Genomic DNA, 15,526 nt, shown 5'->3' on the forward strand with positions numbered 1-15,526 from the left:
GCAGCCGAGTCGCAGCAGCCCGGGCCGCGCCGCCGCCGCCGAGCGCCGCCATGAGGAGGAGGTGCGGGCCGAGGGCGCGGGGGCGCCGGGGCCGGGGCGGCGGGGCCCGCGGGAGGGCGGCGGGCCGGGGCCGGGGCCGGGGCGGCCGCACCCCCCGCCCGCTCCGGGGCTCCCCGGCGGAGGCCGGCGCCCCCGCGCCTCTCCCGCCGGGACGCGGCGCCTCGGCCCGCGGCCGGGGCTGGGCTCAGGGCCCGCGGGGGGCGGTGGCCGGGCCCCGGGCGGGGTCGGGGGGCCGGGGCGGGGGCCCCGCGCAGAGCCAGGCTCGGGGCGGCGGGACCTGGGGTGACCCGCGGGCGCCGGCCTGCGAGGCGCGGCCGGGGCGGCCCCTGGGGCGCGCGGCCCCGAGGCGAGCCTCGAGCGGGCCGGGGGTCGGGGCGCGCGTCGCGGCGAGGGGCGCGGGGCCGGCGTGCGGGGTCCCGCCGCGGCCGGGGCGTCTGGGCCGGACGCCGCGAGGCTGACAGACAGCGGCCTGCGCGCCCGCCGAGCAGCGAGACGGTAGGAAACAGTAAGGCCCGTCGCGCTGAGGGGTCCGAGCTGTGGGCGCGCCGGGCCCGGGGGTCAGGGCGGCCCCGGCGGGGAACGGGAGGTGCCGCTCACGAGGCCCTTCTGAGGCGACCTGTGACCCGAGACCTGAAGGAGGTTGGGGCGCTGGGGCCAGGGAGGTGCGTGCGGTCTGGGCCGAGGGGAGCGCCGGGGCCCCGCGAGAGCGGCCGCCGTGGCGCGTCAGGGGGCCTCGGAGGCCCGGGCCGGCGGGTGCTGGCGGCGGGCGGGCGGGGCGGGGGGGGGAGCTAGTGGCAGGCGCGTGAGAGGGACGGGCCGGAGCGAGAGACTCGCGCACACCATCTGAATGTTGTGGAAAGTGAAAAAATTTTTTGGTTTAACTTGAAAACTTGTGTTCTTGTGAGAGCTGTCTCTTCACTAGAGCGCCGGGCCATCCCAGGCGCCCGTTTTCCTGCAGGCCAAAGAAAGATGGACGAGCCGGTCCACGTCAGGGGATGGGCGGCCTCTTCACGACACACATTGCGCGTGAGCTGCTGTCTCTGGCCCGCGCTGCGCTGGAGGGAGGTCGGCAGCAGGTTGCTGTGCAGGCGTTTGTCGGTTTTTTTTGAGATTTATTTGTACAAGAACCGGGGTGTAGCCCAGATGTGCAGCATGGTGAGGACTCACCAGAGACCGCGGGGAGCAGAACAGGCAGGCTGAGGAAACACACCGCCGAGGGGAGCGGCGGGCGAGGCGGGAGGGGTCTGCGCGCCAGGTGGGACCGTCGCCCGCCGGCCAGGATCAGACCCGCGCTGCAGAGGCTGTGGACAGGGGTGCCCTGCTTGTCTCGGTTTTAATTGGATTTGAGGCCTGTAAATTGTGTTGCAAGGTCAAATTGTTTTATTTTATGAAAAAACACGCAGTAAACAGTTTACTGTTTTTCGGTTAGATCACGAGTTTTTTAAAAAAACTTCAGATTATATGCCCAATGTTTTAAATAACGGTTTTAGGGGCCTCTGATGGCGCAGGGGTTAAATCTCAGCGCTGTCAAGCTGTTGGCAGCCACTGCAGCCTGAGTCCATCCCCGGCCAGGGAGTGACCCACAGGGCGTGGCAGACCTCTCCTGTCTCCCCGCTGCTCCCCTCAGCAGTGGGTTTCAGTAGATCCACTTGTTCTGCTCCCCACTCTGTCTCTGGGGAATCTTCTCACCTCCTACACCTCTGACCTACGCCCCAGTTCTTGTATCATAAATAAATCTTTTAAAAAAATAAGTTTCATTGAGATAATCCCCATATGATCTACGCCACCTACCTAAAGTATATGCAGTCAATTTTAGAACATTTTTATCATCCCTTCAAAGCCACCCGTAGCAGTCACCCGGTCTGCTTCCTCCACTGTATCCCCACCTCAGCCATGGGCCGTTGCTGATCTGCTCCCATCTCTATGCATTCGCCTGTTGTGGGTATTTCATGGAAATGGAGTCACGACTGTGACGTGGCTTCTTTCACAGCGCGGTCTTCGCAAGGCTGGTTGCCGGGAGACGTCTGTGTGCAGGTGTTCACACTGGCTGTGCGTTGCTTGGTGGCCATTTGGGTTGTTACTACTTCAAGCTGTTAGAATGATGCTGCTGTTTGTGGACATGTTTTCATGTCCCTCAGGTAGATTCCTAGGAGTGGAATTGTGGAGTCACAGGGTCGTTCCCTGTAACCTTTTGAGGAACTGCGGCCTGTTTTCCTAAGTGGCTGTGCCATTTTACATTCCCACCAGCCATGGGACATTTCCAGTTTCTCCACATTCTTGTCAACACCTATTACTGTCTTTTTTATTGTAGCCAAGCTGGCTTCCCTGATGGCTGATGATGTTGAGCTATTTCTTGTGAGCTATTCTTTTTTTTTAGCATTTCTTTTTTTTATTATAAATTTTTAATTTTTAAAAAAATTTTTACATCATTGTTCATTCTTTTTTTTTTTTTTAAGATTTATTTATTTATTTATTTATTATTCATTTATTTATACAAGCACTGGGTACAGTCAGAAGCGCGGGAGGGTGAGAGGATTCCCCAGAGCCAGAGCGGGGAGCAGAACAGGCAGAAGGACCGAAGGACACTGCTGAGGGGAGCAGCGGGGAGACAGGAGAGGTCTGCTGCGCCATGTGGGTAGCTCCCTGGCCAGGGATCAAACTCATGCTGCAGAGACTGCAGACAGCTTCACAGGTTGTATCTTAACCCCTTGTGCCACCAGGGAGGCTCCTCCTGCCCATTTCTTTTTTTTTTTTTTTTTTTTTTGTGGGATCCTTGCCAGCGGCCGGGGATCGAACTGGCGCTGCAGAGGCTGCGGGCAGCCTCGCAACCCAGCGCTCAACCACTGTGCCACCAGGGGAGGCCCCTCCTGCCCATTTCTTGACTGGATTGTTTACTTTGTTTTTTGTTGGGTCGTGTTCTTGTGAGCTATTCTTTTGTTTTCTTTGGAAAAATGTCTACTCAGATTCTTTGCCTGGAGCGCCAGTCTTCTTTTATTGTTCAGGAAAGAGATCACTTTACCTTCTGGGCGATGACAGATTAGGCCCAGAAACCGGATGTTAGACATGTAGTAAACTGTTGACTGGAATTCAAGGCCATTATTTTATTTTACTTACAACAGTTGCATTAGGGTCTGATGAAATGAACATGGGGACGAGGTGGGAGGCAACTGTGAGGGGTGGCACCGGAGCTACACCTGGTTCTGCAAGGGGCCCTGTCCAGGGAGCGAGGGCAGGTTCAGCTGGCTGGAGTCTGAGGGAGTGAGGGGCAGGAGGAACTAGGAGACTACGGACAGCCGGTTTAGAGGACCCTCCTTGGTGGTGGAATTGTGGTTCCTCAGGGCAGATTGTGGTTCCTGCTTAGGATGGGCCCTGGAGCCTTGGGATTTTGTTCTCCTGAGAACCTGGCTGTCTGGTGGAGACCAGCTAGGGCGGGCCTGGCCTCCAAGACTGAGAGAGGCTCTGGGCAATGGCTGAGTGCTCTGGCTGCCTCACCCTAGGGCTTTGATTGAATGTTGACCTTGGATTAGATCTTGTATTTTTAAATTTTTTTAGAAGATTTATTTATTTATGCAGACAAGAACAGGGGTACAGGCCAGAGGTGCGGAGGGGGGGTGGTGAGAGGATTCACCAGAGCCAGAGCATGGACTAGAACAGGCAGACGACCGAAATCCACTACGGAGGGGAGCAGCGGGGAGACAGGAGAGGTCTGCTGCGCCATGGGGTAGCTCCCCGGCCGAGGATCGAACTCGTGCCGCATGGTGGGCAGGGAGGAGAGCTGCCGTTTTTTTAAAGCTTTAGCTACACTGCCGCTGACTAGTACAGACACGGCCTATGTGTAGAAATACGGACAGATGAAACCCCAACCCAGTGGATTGTCGGTCAGCACCCCTGTGGGCCCAGCCGGCCCAGCCTGTCACCGCCGCCCAGGACAGTGGCCTCTGAAAGCAGAGCTGAGTTTTGCCCGCTTGGGAGCGTTGTCCAGGGGATCGCGTGGTGCGCTAGACCCTTGCTTCTCTGCCTTCGCCACCCCGGTTCTTTTTTTCCTTGTCTTCCCCATTTCCCCATTCTTTCTTTGTTTCTTTTACCTCTCCCCCCTTTAGACATGAGGTGTACTTTAGACACCAGAAACTGGGCTCAGTGTACACGTGAGTTTGAGTCAGGGCCGTCGTGAGCAGCTGTGTGATGGCGTGTCCCTAGTGCCATCCTTGTGCCCTCTGGGGGTGTGGGGGGGCTGTCCGGATCCCAGGCAGCGAGTCTGCTCCCTAGCACTATGCGTCTGCCCTTTCTAGAATTGCATAAAATGGAACCAGTGTGTAACCCTCGGACTCTGACAGCTTTCACTGGGCTTAGCTGCCCGTGATTCTGAGATTCCTCCATGCTGGGTATTTCCCCCCCGTAGGGAGTGGGTTATTGTCCGTTTTGTATGAGTAGTCTGGGGTTTTGTCTGTCTCCTTGGTGGCCGTGGGTGTGTTTCTGCTGGATACGTGTGTGGAGCTGGAGCTCCTGGGTCCGGCATTAGTAGCTGTTGCCAACAGGTGTTTGGTTTTTTACTTTTCTGACATTGTTGTTCATTTTTGTACAGTATTTGATTTCAGCCCTCAGGTGTAGTCCCCATAAATCTCCCACCACTACATCACCCCTGAACCATCACCGTAGTCCCTTGTGCTTCCCCTGCCAGCGGTTTTTAAAATGGTACCAGTTCACACTCCAGACAAGTGGTAGATGAAAGTTGTGCTTTTCTGTGTCCTCCTCAACATTTGATGCTTGTGTTTGTCAAGCCGTCCTGTTGAGTGAATAGTTGTGATTTAGGAACAAGAACACAGCGATCCATTGCTGGCCACCTTCCAGGAGCTTTAAAACCACCAAACTCTTATCCTCATCAACATTTGATGCTTGTCTGTCTGTTTTACTGATATTTTTGCCTGTTTTTCTTCAATAAACTCATTTATATTTCTGGACCTCCCTGGTGATGCAAGGGGTTAAGGCACAGCACTATGAGGCTGTCCGCAGCCACTGCAGCACGAGTTCAATCCCCAGCCAGAGAGCTGACCCACATGGCGCAGCAGACCCCTCCTGTCCCCCCGCTGCTCCCCTCAGCAGTGGATCCGCCTGTTCTGGTCCCCACTCTGTCTCTGGTGAATCCTCTCACCCCCTGCACCTCTGGCCTGTACCCTAGTTCTTGTATGCATCCGTAAATAAATCTTTTTTTTTTTTTTTTAATTTTTTTTTTTTTATAGAGGCATGTTTTCTTTCTTTATTTGTTTGTTTGTTTATACAAGCACTGGGTACAGTCAGAAGCGTGGGAGGGTGAGAGAATTCACCAGAGCCAGAGCGGGGAGAGAGCAGGCAGAAGGACCGAAGGACACTGCTGAGGGGAGCAGCGGGCGGCAGGGGAGGTCTGCGCGCCATGTGGGACCCTCCTCCGGTGGCCGGGAAGCAGCCGGGGATCGAACCGGCGTCGCAGAGGCCGCGGGCAGCTTCGCAACCCAGCGCTCAACCGCTGCGCCACCGGGGAGGCCCCGTAAATAAATCTTTTAAAAAGTCATTTACATTTCTTTTTATACTCTCATGGGTAGACTCATTGATACAATTCCAGATGCTGAATGTTATTCAGAAGATTGAGTTTCTGTGATGTCATGTGAGAGGGTTGCTAGTGTTGTGGTTTATGGGGAAAAGAAAAAGGGAGTGGTTAAAGGTGAATTAAGCTGCATGCTTGTTTTCAGTTTGTTTGAGCCTTGAGGCGACCAAGGTCTAGTTTATTTCATTTCTGTAAATTCTGCTCTTGGTCAGGAGCTTGTGGAACTCCGGGGTCTCTTTCCTTGTGTTTCAGTGAGGTGCTGGCAGAGGAGTCCATAGTGTGCCTCCAGAAAGCCCTGACGCACCTGCGGGAAATATGGGAACTAATTGGGATCCCCGAAGACCAGCGGCTGCAGAGAACCGAGGTTGTGAAGAAGCACATCAAGGTGAGCGCAGCCCAGCTGCCCTGGCAGTGGCTTGGGGCAGGGTGCTGGCACCATCTGAGATAGCATATACCAGCGAGAATGTTACTGTTGCCCAAACCTCAGGCTCCCCTCCCCGCTGCCCTGCCCCGACAACTTCAGAACCATCTCTCTCATAGGACCTCCTGGATATGATGATTGCTGAAGAGGAGAGCCTGAAGGAGAGGCTCATCAAGAGCATCTCTGTTTGTCAGAAAGAGCTGAGCACCCTGTGCACCGAGTTACACGTGGAGCCCTTTCAGGTGCGCTGTGGGCCTTGGGGGTCCCGCTGGGAGCTGAGCTAGAGGGGGTGTCTGTGGGCAGTGGGCATGAGAAGTGGGGAAACATGCTGCCTGGTTAATAGGTCCCACAGGGTTATTGTAATCTACGTAAGGAGTTGCCTCTCAGAGAGGTGAGACAGCTCATAAGTGTTGCTTATTTTTGATCGAAAACAAGATTCCTCTTACTGTCAATTTGTAGAGCATACAAAAATATTTTAATCTGAGGAAAAGCCAGGCAGAGACGGTACTGTGATATTCTTTAAAGGGAAGTGAAAAGAGCTATGTAGGCAGCAAAAATGTCTGACTATACCAGGGAACGTTATCCCCAAATCCTGCATTTGTAGATTTTTCCATACCCAGAAGCTGCAGACCACTGAACCAGCCAGAACTGCGACTTGTGGTGAAATCCCCCAAAGCTGAGTATCAGGAGAGCAGTCAGTCTCAGCATGCCATGCTTGCCCGAGACCCCGCTGAGCAGCAGTGTGCTGTGGGTCAGGGACCCAGGGAGGATGCTGGCAGGGACACATGTGCCTGGCTAGAAGGCAATAAAGACAGCATTTGGGTCATATAGATGAAGACAAGAGTAAAGTTTGCGTAGGTGATTACGGCAGCACATGATGGTGAGAGAGCTAAGGATAGTTCTCAGGTCCCTCCTGTTCCAGGAAGAACTGCTTAGGTGTCTAGTGGAGTCAGCACAGGCAGGAGATGGCCTTGGCAGGGATAAGAGTAACTCACAACTGGCAGCTAAGAGCAGCTGGGCCAATTGTAACATCAATGAAGTTTCTGGAATTCAACAGAAATAACATTGACTTTGAACAGGTTATTGTTGTTGTAACCTTTTTTTTTTTTTTTTAAGATTTATTTATGCATATAAGAACTGGAGTGTAGACCATAGGTGCAGGGGGTGAGAGGACTCATCAGAGACAGTGGGGAACAGAACAGGCAGGTTGAGTGAAATCCACTGCTGAGGGGAGCAGCAGGGAGACAGGAGAGGTCTGCTATGCCATCCCCCTGGCTGGGGATTCAAACTCAGCTGCAGTGGTGATAGGGTGATAGTGCTGAGACTTAACCCCTGAGCCACCAGGGAGGGCCCTGTTTTTGTAACTTTCTTTTTTTTTTTTTAGAGGCATGTGTTTTTTTTTTTTTCTCTTTTTTTTTTTAATTTATTTGTTTGCTTGTTTGTTTTTTGTTTATACATGCACTGGGTACAGTCAGAAGCGCGGGAGGGTGAGAGAATTCACCAGAGCCAGAGCGAGGGGCAGAGCAGGCAGAAGGACCGAAGTACACTGCTGAGGGGAGCAGCGGGCGGCAGGAGAGGTCTGCGCGCCATGTGGGACCCTCCTCTGGTGGCCGGGGAGCAGCCGGGGATTGAACCGGCACCGCAGAGGCCGCGGGCAGCTTCGCAACCCAGCGCTCTACCGCTGCGCCACCGGGGAGGCCCTGTTTTTGTAACTTTCAATGTGAAGTTGGGTGTGATGTTAGGTATACAGAGGTACAGCTCCCTTAAAGTACATGATAGTTTCTAGTTCACTGATGTTGAGAAAATTTGTATAACTTCATAGGACATGTAACTGCTCTTCTTCAAATTATCAAGAGTAGAACAAGGAGTCAAAACAAGCTTTCCAGCCAGTTTTTTTTTTAATTGAAGTAATAAAATTATAAGGGGCCTCCCTGGTGGCCTAGGGGTTAAGTCTTAGCACTGTCACCTCTGTGGCCTGAGTTCCTTCTTCAGCCAGGGAGCTGACCCACATGGCGCAGCAGACCTCTCCTGTCTCGCAGGCTGCTCCCCTCAGCAGTGGATTTCAATAAATCCACCTGTTCTACACCCCAGCTCTTCTATGCAAAAACCCCACAAAACTCTAGGTATCTTATAAATAAATAATGTTCCAGGAGTCTGAGATGTGACATCTGCGCATTATTAAAGACAAGCATGTGCATTAGCCCCATCAGTTTTCACCTCTGGCAAAAGTCCCTTTCCTTGTTTAAGATCTTAATTAGGGGACCCTCTTTGTACCACACTCTGTTGGTCGTGAATTAACTTATTTGTAAGTTTAACTGAAAATCTGTCCTCCGAGTCCTGCTCCGTTGCCCTTCTCTTCTGTCGAAGACATCCACTTGAGCCTGACAGCAAGGAAACACTGTCTTGTACAGGAAGAAGGGGAGACGACCATCTTGCAGCTGGAGAAGGATTTGCGCACTCAGGTAGAACTGATGCGAAAACAGAAAAAGGAGAGAAAACAAGAACTGAAACTGCTTCAAGAGCAAGATCAAGAACTATGTGAGATTCTTTGCATGCCCCAGTACGACATCGACAGCACCTTGGTGCCCAGCTTAGAAGAGCTGAGCCGGTTCAGACAGCACTTGAAAGCCCTGCGGGAAACCAAGGTACACTGCTGGCTGGCGGCACGCTCCCGAGAACCGCTTGAATCCTGGGCGTGCTGTGACCCTTCTGTCTTTCAGGCTTCTCGGCGTGAGGAGTTTGTCAGCATAAAGAAGCAAATCATACTGTGTATGGAAGAATTAGATCACACCCCAGACACGAGCTTTGAACGGGATGTCGTGTGTGAGGATGAAGATGCTTTTTGTTTATCTTTGGAGAACATTGCAACGCTACAGAAGTTGCTGCGGCAGGTAATGTCTGTTGAAATGATGGTCTGGGGCTGCCCAAGTAGTCAGCAGTCTGAGGAAGCATTGTCACCCGTTCAGTCTTAATGAGGAACCAAGAGAAGGAGGGAGAATAAAGACATTAAGTACAGCCGTGATGTCAAACAAAACAAAAGAAAACTGTATGTGTCCTTAAAAGTGTGAAATTGAAGTTTTGGATGAAATGATACTGGCCACTTGAATTGGCTAATGTTTACTGGAGAATCTTACTCAAAATTTCAATTGTAATTTGGAAGGGTTTGTATCTTGCCGTAAGGACAGCTTACAGTTTGTGTTAAGTCGTAACCACACACCTCTTCACACCCTTGTAAAGGTCTGCAGCTGATCCTTTTTTTTTTTTTTTGTGGGAGGCCGGGGGCTACCTTCTCTGCTGCTGTCTTTACTATTTCTGCTTTGCTACAGCTGGAAATGCGAAAATCACAGAATGAAGTGATGTGTGAGGGGCTGCGTGCTCAGATCCGAGAGCTCTGGGACAGGCTGCAGATACCCACAGAAGAGAGAGAGGCCATGGGTAACATTATGACTGGTTCAAAGGCCAAGGTCAGGAAAGCGGTAAGAAACCTGAAAAGTGCTGCTGGGTCAGCAGTCTCCGAGCGTGCCCGTGCCAGGTCTAATGTGCTGACTAGCTTCTGCCTTGAGCAAACTTGTTTCCAAGATAGACACAGCAAGGGGGGCAGGCCTTCTGCCTCTTGCAGACATTCGTGGCTCGTTATCATGTGGTTGCAAAGGTGGTCAATTTATCTCTGGCATAAAGCCCGCTGCACTTTTATTTTAACGGGGGAAGCTTCTGCAAACCGAGGTGAACGCAGAAGCGCAGGTCTCTCAGCTGCTTTCTTTCTTTCAGCTGCAATTGGAAGTGGGTCGGCTGGAAGAACTGAAGATGCAAAACATGAAGAAAGTGATTGAGGCAATTCGAGTGGAGCTGGCTCAGTACTGGGACCGGTGTTTCTACAGCCAGGAGCAGAGAGAAGCTTTCGCTCCCTATCATGATGGTTAGTACAGCAACGTGGTCCGCACGTGGCCTGCTGTGTGCAGGTTCAGGAGTGTGTCTACTTCTGAAGCTTTTCGAGCTTTCAGCCCATGTTGCCTTTACTGTACAAATAAGCATTTGCACGTGCTACTGGGAAATTAGAGCTCTCTCGATCTCTGAAGCAGTGTGTCCCTGGATGTAGTGAAGCTCCAGTCATCAGGTGCAATGACCAGCCCTTCCAGGAACAGCTTACCCAGTCCTCGTGTCGAGAGACGAGGGCCGAATGCACTTGAGTGTCAAGCAGCTTAACCCGGAAGCACCGCAGGCAGGTGCAAGAGCCCAAGCTGGTGCCCTCAGAGCCCCGTGCAGTTCCTGGCTGACCTAACCCGAATTTCTATAAAGATGAGGCTGTCTTTACTAAGTTCAACAAATGTTGTTTCTGGACATTTTCAAAGACCCAGCCCTCTGTTGACAGGGTGGGGGAAGGAATATGAAAGAAAACTTAGGCAAGAGAGCACTTGAGAATGTTCATCAGCTTTGTGCCCAAGATCAACGGGAGCAAACCTGGCTTTTATTATCCACAAGATGTGTATATACTGTCTCATGTGTCATTTTTATTACAAGGAAGAAAAATCTTCCCATTATTTATTTATGCATACAAGAGCCGTGGTACAGGCCAGAGATGCAGGGGGGTGAGAGGACTCACCAGAGACAGGTTGGGATGCAGAACAGGCAGACTGACTGAAATCCACTGCTGAGGGGAGCAGCGAGGAGACAGGAGAGGTCTGCTGCACCATGTGGGTTTCTCCCTGTCCGGCCGAGGATCGAACTCGTGCTGCATGAGGCTGCAGATTGCTTCATAGTGTGGTGCTTAACCCCTCTTACCACCAGAGAGACCCCAAAAATCTTCCCATTACTAAAGGGATCAGTAAGTAAAGATACTAGAGAAATTTCTAAAATTAGGTGTGTACACACATCCCAACATTTATTATGTGAGCCAAAAAGTACAGAAATGCAATTATGGAATATCAGAGCGCTGGGTTTATTTTTCCTTTTCAAGAGGGCTTGACTCTCACTGCCAGGCAGATAAAGAGACTGCACACTGGTGGAAACAGACCAGGGGTTAGCTCCAAAGTTCTGCCTAGAACTCGCTAATGCCATCCCCTGCACAGAGGATAGGAAGGGAACGTCCTTGCTAGTTCCCACCATTTGGAAGCTGCTATATTCCGTTTTATCAGCACCAGTATATGGAATGCATCTGGATTAAATGTTAGCACTAAAAATGAAGCTAGTACATGAGATTCTGGCTAAAGAGGGCACTTAAAGAAAGGAGAATAAAGTGTATCACGAGGTAAAAATGAACAAAAGATTCTTACTGCTTTATAAGCATAGTTTGTGTGTATTTTTAATCAGCTGAAAACATTTAATGTAAACCAAACACTGCTCCGCCTCCACCTTAGCTGTGAGTTCTTGCTTCCACATATGATGAGCTCCCCTTGTTTTCTGTTCTTTCAGCGGATGTTCCCAACACGTTTCATTAGACCTGGCCTCATGTTGGGGGTGAGGAGGGGGTGGGCGGAGGGAATTAGACAGACGAGGGAGGGGGGAGTGGACAGACATGGGGAGGGGGCGACACACAGGAAGAGCGAACATGACTGAATTACACCACTCGGGAGCAGTGGGCAAGAGGAGAGGCCCCCTGCACCTTACGTGGGTTGGCTCCCTGGGCCAGGTATCGAACTCAGGCCGTAGCAGTAGCAGCACCGCGGCACTGAGCCTTAACCCGCTAGGCCACTGGGGAGGCCCTTCTCACTCCCTGACTTTAAAGGCTACTAGTACTTCTCCGGAGGGAGCCTCTGCTTTGGCAATGGTGCGCTGATGTAAGCGCTTAAACTCGGCGTCTGCAGGTGTAGCCCATGTCCTGAGAGGGCAGTCAGGGGTAAACCACGCGGTCTGGCATCTGCTCATTGGGAGCCTGCACTCAAGTGGGCCTCAAGTTTACAGTCAGCATGGCCCGCTAAGCGCTGCCAGCAGGTGCTAACGTGCACTGCGGCTCCCGCCTGGGGGTGCCGACTCGCGTGTGTAGCCAGGAACGGCCGGGCAGCCTTCCTTCCGTGGCAGGGCCCGGAGACGAGCGTGGACGCCTGTGAAGAGTATGAATGTAAGTTAGCACGGACTTTGCCAGTCCACGTTCACCGACCACCAAATCTGTTGTGTGGATTTGCAAACCCCACATCGCTGTCAAGCTGCCGTGGCGCTGTGGCGCTGCCGCACCCGTTTATACCTGTTTATACCTTGCAGAGGACTACACTGAAAGTCTCCTCCAGCTCCACGATGCCGAGATCGTGCAGTTGAGAAACTACTACGAGGTGCACAGAGAGCTCTTTGAAGGCGTCCAGAAGTGGGAAGAAAGCTGGAGGCTCTTCCTAGAGTTTGAGGTACCGCCTTGTCCATCATTACCTGGAGAACTAGAGTCAGCGCCCGGTTTCCTCTGCACGTTACTGGGTTCTGGGGCCCTATTTCATCAGGTCAGGTTACTGTTGACCCCCCGTGTGTGTGACCCTTGTATGTAGGAGCACTAACCCCAGAGTCAACAGCTTGAATAAGTTTCTTGCATAAGGGACGCCCAGAGGCGGGCGGTGCAGATGGCTGTGGCTACTCTATCTAGTTCCTGGCTGCTGAGCTCACTTCTTCACCACCTCATCCAAGTCCAGGGAGGCTCCAGAGCGCACCCCCCCAGCATATGGGTGGCTTAGGGCCAGATGGGGGAGAGAGCCCCTTGAAGACAAGAGCCTGCATCCTCTGAGGGCCCCTCCAGGCTCGCCACAGCAGCTCTGCCCCGATGCTAGCAAAGCAGGGAGAACTGCAAGACCTAGCTTGGCCACAGGCCAGCGCCAGGGAGGGAGAGGAGAATGGATGTCAGCAAACATCTGGCACATTCCACCATTTTGATTTTCCCAATTTTCTCAGAGAATTGTCTGGGCACGGGGTTCCCTCAGACTAGGGTGGGGGTGGACTCAGCCAGGGACCTCGGCCAAGAATGCCAAAGACATTCGCTCAGGTTCATGCCATCCTGACGCAGCTGGAAGGGCCCTTCAGGGAATCCTCACTCAAGTCCTTCCAGTCTATGGAGGAAACTAAGACTCCAGAGTGAGTAGCGAGAACAGCGTGAGGTCTCAGAGCTGCCGCGACCACAGCACGGCGTGGAGGGGCAGCGCTGCTGGCAGTAAGAGCCGAACAGGCAGCTCTGGTCACACCCGTTTTTCAGAGAAGAGAAGTGAATCCTACCTGCTCTGGCGTAGTCCATCTGGGGCGTGGCTTTCTCACGCTTGACCTCTAGGCTGTGGAGACGGTGAACTCTGCCGAGCACCTCCTTCTGAGAGTTCACGCCTGACCTGTAGTTCCCGGGTCCGTACCTCACTGCTGTTCTGACGTACTAGGCGCAATAGGAAGAACCGGGAAAGTTACTAAGAAGCCTAGTGTTTTACATTTTATTCTCGTCCATTTTGAGAGGGTTCATCTAGTGAAGGACAGAGGATCCATAAGCCCCGACTTGGGTGCCGCTCCGCTGCCCTAGGCTCTGGCGGAAGTGCGCCCAGGGCTGCTGCCGAGCACGGTGCAGGCTTCCCCGTCAGCTAACCTTTGCCCAAGGAAAAGAGCCGGTGACGCTGTGCATATTAAAGCCTGTCCTACTTTTTTAGGAATCGGTAGTTTTCCTGCACCCGGGGGGGGGTGATCATGTGGTGACCTGGTGGTGCGCGCCCCCACCGCTCCCTGAGAGCTGTGGGGTGTGCGCAGCCGCCTTGACAATGGTATCTTTTTGTTGTTTTTTGAAAGATTTATGCATACAAGAACTGGGGTGCGGGGGCAGGGGGGCGGTGAGAGGACTCACCTGAGACAGTGGGGAGCAGAACAGGCAGCTCGACTAGAATCCACTGCTGAGGGGAGCAGCGGGGAGACAGGAGAGGTCTGCTGCGCCATGTGGGTAGCTCCCTGGCCGGGGACTGAACTCGTGCTGCAGAGGCTGCGGACAGCTTCATAGGTTGCGTCTTAACCTTGCACCACCAGGGAGGCCCAACAATGGTATCTTTCTGAGAGCAGGGAACCTGAGAAGAAGTCACTGGTCTGGCTTTCCCAGAGTCTACTCTAACGGAAATGTATTTTTCACAGAGAAAAGCATCAGATCCTAGTAGATTTACAAACCGTGGAGGAAATCTCCTGAAGGAAGAAAAGCAACGGGCGAAGCTCCAAAAAACACTGCCTAAGGTAATACTGCTGTCAGGTTTTTGGTGCTTGGCCAGAAGAGGCCTGACTGTCGGTGTGTCTTTGCTTTGAATCATGTGGCCTAAAACTGCCTTTTCAAAGACAAAGCTTAGGCAAGGACAAGAAGGCGGCCTTGAGCCTTCCCTGTGGAAGCGTGGAGGAGAGCCAGGCCCCATCTAGGGCTGCGCTACAGCTCACCCCAGGCGGGGTTTATCACTTTGATAAACAGCAGGGGTGCCTCTTCCCGCCCCGAGGCGCAGCTCTGAGGTGAAGGTGCAGGCCAGGGCTGCTTTCCCTGAGGCTCTGCCCCCTGCTTGCGGGCGACGCCACCCCTGTCTCCACATGGCCTCCTCTGCGCACGTCCACGTCCACTCTCTTCTTTGCAAAGGACACCAGCCACATCCGCTCGGGGCTCAGCCTCGGACCCCGTTTTTACCTTGATGTCCAGATAAAGGCACATTCTGCAGTCCCGCGGGTTAGGCCTTCACCCCGACTTCGGGTAGGGGCGTGGGAGGAGGCCAGAGTTGAGCCAGTAACAAAGGAAAACTTCTTAAAGTGTTGAGGGCTTCAGGCCTTTTCTACTGAGTGGCACGTGCTGAGTTCTGCGCCATTCAAGGCGCTGTCCCACCTTGCGGCTTCCACGTCGTTCCGAGAGCCTCAGAGTCGAGGCAAGCGAGGAGCCGGAAAGGCCTGGCTGCTTCTTCGCCACCGCCACTGTGGGAACTGGAACCGCAGGTCGGGCCGGGGGCGCTGCTGCCGCTGCACGCGCCCGTCTGGCTTTGCTGTCCTCCCTGGGGCTGCCCTGACTGTGGGCACCAAAACCTTCGTGTCGGACTCACGGCCCTCGCCTTTCCCCGCCGTGGTGTGAAGCAGAAGCAGACCCGGCTTCGATTTCCGCCCTGAGTCGCCACCGGGTCCAGGCTGGAGTTGAGCCAGTGACCCTCCCGGGGCGGGGGAGCAGCCTTTCATCTGTCCTCACGTGCGGCCTTGCTTCTGCTCTCAGCTGGAGGAGGAGCTGAAGGCACAGATTGAGAAGTGGGAACAGGAGCATTCGAAGGCGTTTGTGGTGAATGGGCAGAAGTTCATGGAGTACGTGACGGAGCAGTGGGAGCTGCATCGGCTGGAGAAAGAACGAGCCAAGCAGGAGAGAGTAAGTGAACGCAACCTGGGCAGAGGGCGGGACAGCCAGGCGTGTGGCCCTGAGCCTCAGGGGCCAGCGCAGCCCTTCTTAGCTCTAGGCCCAGGGTTCCGGCCCCACCCCAGACCCGCTCTCCTGTGGGACCGGTCAGCATTGCGCCCGCTGTTCACAC

General features: G+C 53.6%; 2 protein-coding genes across 8 annotated transcripts in view; one reads left to right on the plus strand and one right to left on the minus strand.

The window, feature by feature from the left end:
* The window catches only part of PRC1 (protein regulator of cytokinesis 1), a 20,695-nt gene continuing 5,169 nt past the window's right edge, over nt 1–15,526 (plus strand). For 5 of the 7 annotated variants that reach the window (XM_037509901.2, XM_037509904.2, XM_037509902.2 and 2 more), the window contains exons 1-10: nt 1–61; nt 5,891–6,023; nt 6,179–6,301; nt 8,471–8,704; nt 8,780–8,950; nt 9,386–9,535; nt 9,828–9,975; nt 12,255–12,391; nt 14,124–14,219; nt 15,220–15,366. In XM_037509901.2, the coding sequence (XP_037365798.1) occupies nt 51–61; nt 5,891–6,023; nt 6,179–6,301; nt 8,471–8,704; nt 8,780–8,950; nt 9,386–9,535; nt 9,828–9,975; nt 12,255–12,391; nt 14,124–14,219; nt 15,220–15,366 (1,350 nt within the window). In that variant the 5' untranslated portion in view covers nt 1–50. The remainder of the gene's footprint in view (nt 62–5,890; nt 6,024–6,178; nt 6,302–8,470; nt 8,705–8,779; nt 8,951–9,385; nt 9,536–9,827; nt 9,976–12,254; nt 12,392–14,123; nt 14,220–15,219; nt 15,367–15,526) is intronic. The other 2 variants (XM_037509906.2, XM_037509907.2) reach the window with 1 other exon arrangement.
* Nucleotides 9,584–15,526, minus strand: part of RCCD1 (RCC1 domain containing 1) — a 19,234-nt gene continuing 13,291 nt past the window's right edge. Inside the window, 2 exon segments of the mRNA XM_054694706.1 lie at nt 9,584–12,097; nt 13,242–13,389. The gene's annotated coding sequence lies outside the window, so the exon portion shown is untranslated.

Source organism: Talpa occidentalis, unplaced genomic scaffold, assembly GCF_014898055.3.
Source record: "Talpa occidentalis isolate TD23 unplaced genomic scaffold, MPIMG_talOcc4v2.1 talOcc4.14, whole genome shotgun sequence".
Classification (NCBI taxonomy): domain Eukaryota; kingdom Metazoa; phylum Chordata; class Mammalia; order Eulipotyphla; family Talpidae; genus Talpa; species Talpa occidentalis.